We start from the raw sequence: 9,587 nt of genomic DNA on the forward strand, positions 1-9,587 counted from the left end.
TCCTGGTTGTTTCAAACTTCTTCCATTAAGGGTAACAGAGACTACATGCTTCTGTGACCCTTCAATGAAGCAGATTTTTTTTCTGAACTCTTCCCCAGTTGTGTGGCTTGACACAAACATGTTTCTGAACCCAAATTTACCCTGGGTTACACTAAATTTTAATATCTAATTCAAATATAATTATAAAAATCATAATTTACTTTTATATATATTTAGTGTTATTTTCTACTCCAACACTAAATTTGAGCTACTTGGAGTTGAGTACAAGCTACTTTATAAAATACTAATAATAATAATAAATAAATAAAATAAAATAAATAAAACTCACCTCTTCATAACATTGACATGTTATTTGTTTGTTCTGATCAGGAAAGGCCAATTCACCACCAAAATATTCAAATAAATCATTTTTAAATTGTACAATGTAGTGTCGCATCATGTGACTCATTGCTCTTATAACCCCAGCTAGACCCTGTTACTTTGCATGAACTGAATTTATTATGTGTATTTGCATATTATAACTAAGTTTTTTCTTTTATTTAACTTTATTCAACAGTAAAAACATGCCATAGAGGTACCGTATATGAGCATCCAACATTTAGTATACACAAAAATGTGAAGTTGGCACTAGGATGACTGCTAGAATAGAACTACTACATGTACTACTTGTTTTTTTTCTGTAAAGGATACGTTTTACATAAACAAAGCATGCCACATATGCTGACCTACTTACTTAGTGATAAGATATATTGTAATTCTTGCTTAAAAATGGCCATTGGCCAGTGTGCTGTCATGAATAAACAGGTTCTCAAGTGAATGATCACCTAAACACATGCCTCTAGCTTTATGTAGCTCTTCCAGGGGTTTATCAAAAGCACAAATATTTACATTCCTCCAAGCATGTGGACCAGCCACCTCTACATGTTCAACCATCTGATCTCTTTTTGAAAATGACAAAAGCATTCAAAAGCTCAGCAAGACAAAAAAACATTTTATTAATTGTTTTAAACATCAGAACAATCAGAAATTGTAGCAATTGTTGTGGCCTTCAATGCCTCATCATCATGAAAAAGGTCTAATGGTTTCTAACAAGCAATGGTTGGTCTAATGGTTTCTTTTATTCAGCTGAAATATTAAACTTTATTTGGCAGCATGTCACTCTCTGCACGCCCATTGGTTGATGCCGCATTGCATCACTCGATTTCATAAAGCTTTGAAAATTCCTATCTTCGCCAATTATAGTCATTGAGGTGCTTTGACTTGACAACTGAGTGAAATATTCGTAGAGCTATTTCAGCGATCTCTGGACATTCAGATGGCTTATCCACCTGAATGCAGAGCATAGTTCCCTATCACTAACAAAGCATATGTAAATACATGAAGAGGATACAGACTGATAATGTCAGTGAACAAACTTTTCACAGGCTGGGTTCAAAGAGTCACGGTCAGTTTTGCAGATAAACAGAAACACTGTTGAGCTAAAACTGACCGAATTGAGGCAACACTGCAGTGATATTTGGGCTAGAAAGGGATGACATGAAGGTAAAACGTGTGAATCCCCCCCTCCCCCCCCTCCCCCCCCAAAAAATGTAAAGGGCAAAGTGGAACTACTTTCTTCCTCATGACCTCTGTACTTAAGCCAGGAATGAGAGTGGCAACATAAAACAATAGCCTTTTAAACCGAGCACTGTTATGCTCTTGCCTCTGATGTTCTCACTTGCTTTTACCTCTGGTTTGTGGGAATATTTGACCACGAGTCATTCTGTAGCCCTGAGTTGAGTTTGATGACTAAACACAGCCTAGTTAGCCACGGTCACCTCAACAGAAACTAAACAGCAAAAACAGACACAGACAAACCAGCTCATGGCTCATTACATTGACTACATTGAAATGACCACTAGGGGTGTAAATCGGACCGTTCATCATAATACTATATGATATCAATTCTCAAACCCAGTGATATGATATCTGCCGACACCTCAAAAAATTGTATGATACGATAATGATATGATTCGATTCAGAAGTATATCGATTGATATATCGATATTATGATATTATGTAACTTTTGTACACAACCAGTTGCATTTTTATTAACTCACAAATGCAACCAAAATATATAAAATGAACATTTATCTGAAATTTGCACATCCTGTACCCCAACTTGGACATTCACAACAAAACACACACACACACACACACAAACATAAATGACATGACAACAGTCAAGATACTATACATAACAGTCTGAGGCACATACAGACATGCAGGGCTCAGTACTAAAAAAATTTTAGATAACCAAATTATAAGCAATAGCAGAAAATAAATATAATAATACAAAGACACAAATAACAGAAGATGTAATAATCAAAATAGCACTGCATAGTCTTCAATGCATAAATCAAATATAGATGAATCCTTATTAAAGTTACAAAAGTTATTCAGTCAAGAGCAGTAAGATTTTGTCTTTGAAAGCATTAGGATTATTATTAATTTATTATTAGTCTTGCTTTCACAAGTCCAAATGCACAGAACCAACACATACGTTCACTTTCTCAACTGTTAAGACAAACTTTAAAACATACATATTCGCAAACGTTAAGATATAACCAACTGTGTTTACTAACTAGGATATTCGCCAAGACGCGCATTTTGATGTAATTTTGTCTGTATTTGTTCATCCAAGCACAAAAAGAAGCAAAAGAGAACTCCATCAAGTATTTGCGTGCTGGATGTGTGCACACAGAAAACTTCTCACACGGCACTCGACAGTTCCGTAAACTGTCCCGAGCGTCTTTTACGCTCGTCCTGGCTCCTGGGCCTTTGGGCAGTCCTTATTATCGTGACCTGACAGGTGTGTCTGAACGAGAATGCACGCGTGGGTGGTAATGCATAGACGGACATTGCGTGAAAATCCTGTACCCCAACTTGGACATTCACAACAAAACACACACACACACACACACAAACATAAATGACATGACAACAGTCAAGAAAGTATTTCAGGCTTCTGTGCTAAAATGTGCAATGTGTAAAATAGAGTAAATCCTCATTAGGAAAAAACAAAAAGGAGGTACTCCAGTTGTACAAACAATACATTAATGTAGAAAAATAAATATAAAAAAAAAATAACAAAAATAAAAGCTGTCCTTTGGGCATTATTATCGTGACCTGACAGGTGTGTCTGAACGAGAATGCACGCGTGGGTGGTAATGCATAGACGGACATTGCGTGAAAATGTGGACAGTGTCAAAATGAAAGTCCCTATTTATACCACAGGTATAATTTTTTTACACTTTGCATTGATACATCGTATCGTCAGACATTTGGTCAATGTATCGATCTATATCGATGGATCATTACACCCCTATCCACTACTTCTACAGAAACCTAGAAGAAAATCTAGTTCAAATCTAATTCTACAATATCCAACTAAGATACTAAATATCTGTTTCAATCATTATGGCTTTTATTGCAGTTTAAACAAATTAGGAGCTGTTCTGTAGGAAAGCAAACATCAGCCATGAATGTGCACATACTGAATATCATTAACAAGAGCCTTTTCTGTACACCTCCTGTCTATGATGCATACAAACAGAAAAAAAGTTTATCCACTTTCAAAACTGAACCATATTTGACATCATGTGCACCCCTTGCCTGCTTTTAGAAGCCTTTAGCACCAGTGAATCCGCATAAGACACTAATGCAGGTGAGAAAAACAGGAGAGGCAAGGTGAGAGGAGCCAAACGTGAGCTGGCAGGAGCACAGCAACAATGATCTCATTTCACAGCTGAAAGTCCATCTCTGTGCTTCTCAAGACCAACTCTTTAAGGAAACTGGGCCTGCATAGAGTCTAATCTACTTTTCATTGGGGATAAAGTGAGATTTTTACATCAGTAATCTAAACAAAAAGATTATTAAAACTGTGGCCTAGTGGTTAGCACACATACTCTGACTGACTGAGCCATGAAGCTCTCATTCCTTTCTCCTATGAAGCTCTTTAGGACATGTTTGTCCATTCTATACTGTTTGTACAAATAAAAATGGCAATAAAAAACAACAACCTAGGAATACATTTATGTAAACAGGTAGGTCTGCTTTGCATATACACTAGGGCTGCAACTAACGATTATTTTGATAATCGATTAGTTGTTGCAGCCCTAATATACACTACTGTTAAAAAGTTTGTGGTCGGTCAGTTTTTTAAATGTTTTTGTAAGTATCTTATGCTCATCAGTGCTGCATTTGTTTGATGAAAATGCAGTAAAAACAGTAATATTACAATTTAAAATAATTGTTTTCTATCTTATATTTGAAAATGTAATTTATTCCTGTGATGCTGTTAGTCAACCCTCTATGCACACTTTGGCAATATAATTGCCATTGGCTAGTACATTTTTTAGTTTACTCGCCAGACTGATATACTATTTTACACACACACACACACACACACACACAGTACAGATCGTTTGACGGAGAGTGAAACTCTCAAGCGCTCAGTCAGAGTGTTCAGCGAGTGAAAATATATCTATGCTAAATGTGTAATTAGCCTCTAACACACACACTGGTTAGTAAAATCTAATAATTTATTAGCCAATAGCTAACGATAGACATTATTTAGTCACCCAGAGTAAGATTTAGTTGCACATGCGAGTGATTTACTCGCAATGTAGAGGGTTGTGTTATGGTTCTGTGCTATACAAGCGTGCAACGAAGGAGTAATCGAAGAAACAGTCTTTTAATAATAAATCCACAGGAAAATAAACACAAGGAATCCAGAAGCAGGGAGTAGAACAAAACAATAATCGGCAAAGGAGTGAACAGAACAGGAGAAATGAGCACAGGTGAACAGAATGACAATCAAGACTACGCGGGAAACTAGGTCAATGGAACTAAACAGGACAGGAGAACAGGAACAGGGAAAATCACAAGTCCATAACCGTTACAGATACAAAGCTGAATTTTCAGCAGTCATTACTCCTGTTTTCAGTGTCACATGATCCTTTAGAAATCATTCTAATATGCATTCTAATATTTCTTATTATTATCAATGTTGAAGACAGTTGTGCTGCTTAATATTTTTGTGGAAATCATGATATTTTTCATGAATTGAAAGTATAAAGAACAGCATTTATTTATTTATTTAAATAAAATAAATTTATTTAAATAAATAAGTCTTTTTAATGCATCCTTGCTGAAAGAAAGTACTAATTTCTTAAAAATATATACATGTGGGTGGCTTATAATAGCACAATTCTCTAACAAAATGATGATCTCCAGGAAGAGACTAACTTGACATTTAATGGGGTTGATATCAACAACCATCCAAAGTGTCACCACAAAGAAAAACAAAGATTCCATGTGTAAGGGACAAATTAGGCAAATCGACATATGGTGCACATCCTAATGAAAAGGTCAATAGAGATTTTTCAATTAAGGGTTTATTTGAGTCCAATTAATGTTTTCATTCATCTTTTTAAACTGGCATAGTAAACAAACCATATAAATCTTTACTTGAACACATCAGTGGATATGATCTTTTATATCCAAGCTACTGGGGGTGAACTTCTAGATTGGACGTTTTTAATAAGCACAGTTCAGGCAGTGTAGTTCAGAATCAACAATAAAACAGCATCAAAGAAGCCAGCATCAAAGACGCTAGCTGAATGTTAATACACAAAAATACTGACTAATGGGGACCACAGATTTCAGCCATCCTACTAGACATTTCTCTCATTTGGGTGAGGGTTGCTGACTCTTTCAGAAAGAGTCTGGATTCCTCAGCAATCCTGTGGCGGTGTGACATAGAGGCTTTGAATAGGGGAATGTTACTCAGCATGTACCGCCCATCTGCAGCTTTTAATGCAAAACATATGCTGCCATACTGACCTACTATTCAGCATCTGGCAGAGAAAGAGAGAGGAAAAGGGGAGTAAAAAGAGAAAGTGAACAAAGCTACCATCCTACCAGATACAGCTTAACTTGTAAAACCACTTCTGAAATATCGAGGCCAATCACACTGGACCCAGATCCACCAAACAATGGTGAGGAGACAATCAAGATATTGACTTGATATCTTTCTTTTAAAACAAAGAGGCCACAAAAGCAAGACTGCTCTTCTCTAAAATGATGAAATAAATATTAAACAAAGTGTTCAGTGTGTTTGGCCCGAAGATATCATGGGCATTATGGACAAAAATGCCCTCATACTACATACACAAAGCTTTATGAATTAGTTTTCTAAGTAGAGTAGATGAGGCATATTGGTAACTGAGTGATATGTTACATAATCAAAATAACCTAAATTGCTCTTGCACAGCTGGTATACATCATAAAATTGGGCACTGTTGTGTAACAGACATTACCTCTAGTTCATATTTCAGAAATCATTTAATTTCCTTTAAGCTGTCATGACCAGAGTAGAATCATCACGGCTTAATGGATCACTCATGATATCTGTGATATTGACCATATGACCACAGCTAAACACAAGTCTGCTTATTCTTTGCAGAAAAAAATGCTTTATCAAGACCGAATGATAATATTGCAATACATACTAAATACCACAGACAGCATGGAGCATCTACAAAAGGGTTTGTCCCATATGCGTAAAGCCCAAGGTAAACTAGTTCCACCGGCTTCATGGCTTGCAGAGAATGTCTCTGCGTGCACTGAAGAGACAGCTGAACTGGATTTACTTGTTTTTCTCCTGATCTGTAGGCTACCTGTTCTTCACTAGCTGACAGGCTGAAAAAGACACTGACTGTGAGACAAGCAGGGTCTGTGAAAGCATCCTACCATGGGATCCAAGGATCATACAAAGCCGAAAACAATCAAGCGTAACAGAAGCCTAATATTGCTTGAGGAGCTATGAAAAAACGGTGTCGCTTTCCACCATAACAAGAGGACACACGGATAAGCACACACACTTATTCAAAGCAGAACCCAGCCCATCCTTATGGCATATGTACGGAAGTGAGTTTCACATGCGACTACACCTACCTGCATCTCTGTGTGTCCTGTAACCATGGACACTACTGTTTGTAACTTAGTTTTCCACTATTACATAAGACTAAGCCAGGTTGGCATGACAGAATATGTTAATGATGAGTGTAAAATAATTGCAAATGTGTCTAACAGGAACACTGAACTGGGAAAGTGGAAACACAATGGTTATCTATCTGACTCAAGCCTGGACAAACACATAGTGCTAAAAATAGCAAGAAACTAGGTTGTAATCAGGACCAAGTACAACCTGTTCAAGAAGGGCTGAGAATTAGAGACTGTTTCTATCAAAGTGAACAAGAGATGGAGGGCAAACAATAGCTGAATATGACACCCAGCAGGAGCTGTTAGACCAGCCACTACATTCATAAGATGTTCATAATAACAATAACGTGGCCATAGAATAACTAAAAACGTACACAGGGTGGATGTACATACACAAATCCCTGGTAAATTTAAATTTATGTAATTAATATAGAATGAAAAAAAAATGTTTAGTATAAGTTTGTACTTGTTTTGACCACTGAAAGAATCTATCTATTTTTTTTTGTAAATGACCACAGAAAGAAGTTACAAAAATAACACCAAGTAGCTGCTGTAGCCTACTGCATGTCGATAAGGATGCTGAAAACAGGAGCAGTGTCTCGTGTTCATCTCTGTCGTACGTGACCTGTGGGAAGTACATTTTCACTCACCATTTTTATTAGTTTATCACAGCGCAGCCGATCTTCTGATATAATCCGTTCTGTAACTGGTTATTAAAACAAAATAAGCCTATTAAAAGTGTCTGGGTAATGTCACGGTCTATTTTGGCCTCTGGTGCAGTTAAATGTCTCCTCAGGACCAGTGTCGCCGCTCCATAATAGTGTACACCGCGCCGGTAAACCGCTCGAGCGCACTGCCCGTACTGCAGTGAGCGTCTGCTCTACAAAGTTAAACTTTGTGGCCGCTGGTTGACGGAATTAAAGAGGAAAACAGCCCATAAATGGAGAATTTCGTGCGTTGCCTTTGGCCAATAGGAGCGCCGCTCGGCGCGTCATTCCGAAGGGAATCCCACCAGATGATTTCGGGTGTATTAATGCGCGTCCTATATGCGCAGGGAGCTGCGTAAAATATAGTACTACATCACTGTACTGAACAATAAGTTAAATTAGAATACAGCAATATAATTGAAGCAAATTGTAATTATTCAAAGAAGACGTATAGGTTATCGTTATATCTTTAATTTTATCAGTGAGTTTGATTGTGAAGTATCTAGATGTTAAATTCTATTATGAAAAAAACAAACAAACAATAAGATGCTTTTTTGGAGTTCAAATCCAGATTTTTCATGAAAGGTCGTTTTTATATATATTTTTTATATTTTTTGAAAATGTTTATATTATTCTAAATTATATTTATATAATTTATTGTTATTATTTATATTTTCAATATTTTTGTTCTAGCCTATATTTATATTTCTATAATTTATATCTAATATTATATTATTAGTAGTAGTAGTAGCCTATATGAAAATGATCATTACTTGTTTTAAATGTTCATATAAACACTTTACAAAACTCTTTTTCAGGCCATAACCTTATAAGTTCTCCTTTTAGCAGCTCATATTTCAAGGGGAACCTTTTAGTTCACAATTTTTAAGGAACCTTTGACAACTTTTTAAGAGAAACTAAACCAACAAGGACTGACAAAATCCCTCACTCTATCCATCTATTTACAGCCGTGAAGCAAATTGCTTTTATAGGTTTAAATTAAAGAGTACACTACTGTTCAAAAGTTTGGGGTTATTTATTTATTTTTTATAAGAAAATAAATGATTACTTTTATACAGCATTGACACATTAAATAGATCAAAAGCGACAGTAAAGACATTTATGATGTTACAAAATATTCTATTTAAAAAAATCATGTTTTTCATAAAAATTGCTAATACATTGATAATCACACTGATAATAATAATACATTTCTTGAGCATCAAATCAGCAAATGATTTCTGAAGGTTCATGTGACAGTGTCACTGACTGGAGTATGACTTTGCAATCAAAGACAAATTACATTTTAAAATATATTAAAATATAAAAAAGTTAAAAATATTTCAAATCATTTAGATATTTAACACTAATACTGTTTTTACTGTATTTTATCATATGAACGAAGCATGAGATTCCTCTTTAAATAAAACATTAATAATCACAACGACCTCAAAACATTTAAATGGTAGTGATTATATTATATTTTATTATATTTTTAACCTGTCCAACTTTACAATCATATAGCGCATTCAGGTTTAGGCATTACAAGAGAAATGGATGATAACATGAAAGCATTTTATAATTGTATTTGAAAAAGGTATTCTGAGTAAAGGAGAACTGTATTTTCATCTTGGGGCAGTCGTGACCTTACTGAGACTCTGCATGCAAAATTACAATCATTCCAGTAGGTGGAGCCATAGTCCATTAATACACTCCAGCTAAACTATGCATAACATTGAAAACGGTATGTATATATATATACATATATATATATTATTACAGTGTTGGGGAAAGTTACTTTTAAAAGTAATGCATTACAATATTGCATTACTC

At 35.5% G+C, this 9,587-nt stretch overlaps 1 protein-coding gene across 1 annotated transcript in view; it reads right to left on the reverse strand.

Annotated features, from left to right (window-relative positions):
- The window catches only part of LOC107755051 (unconventional myosin-Ie-like), a 50,973-nt gene extending 42,944 nt beyond the window's left edge, over positions 1–8,029 (reverse strand). The window contains exon 1 of the mRNA XM_016571691.1: positions 7,698–8,029. Within this exon, the coding sequence (XP_016427177.1) occupies positions 7,698–7,700 (3 nt within the window). The 5' untranslated portion in view covers positions 7,701–8,029. The remainder of the gene's footprint in view (positions 1–7,697) is intronic.
- Between the last annotated feature and the right edge of the window lie 1,558 nt (positions 8,030–9,587).

The sequence above is a fragment of the Sinocyclocheilus rhinocerous genome, unplaced genomic scaffold, assembly GCF_001515625.1.
Source record: "Sinocyclocheilus rhinocerous isolate Xijiao unplaced genomic scaffold, SAMN03320098_v1.1 scaffold591, whole genome shotgun sequence".
Lineage (NCBI taxonomy): Eukaryota > Metazoa > Chordata > Actinopteri > Cypriniformes > Cyprinidae > Sinocyclocheilus > Sinocyclocheilus rhinocerous.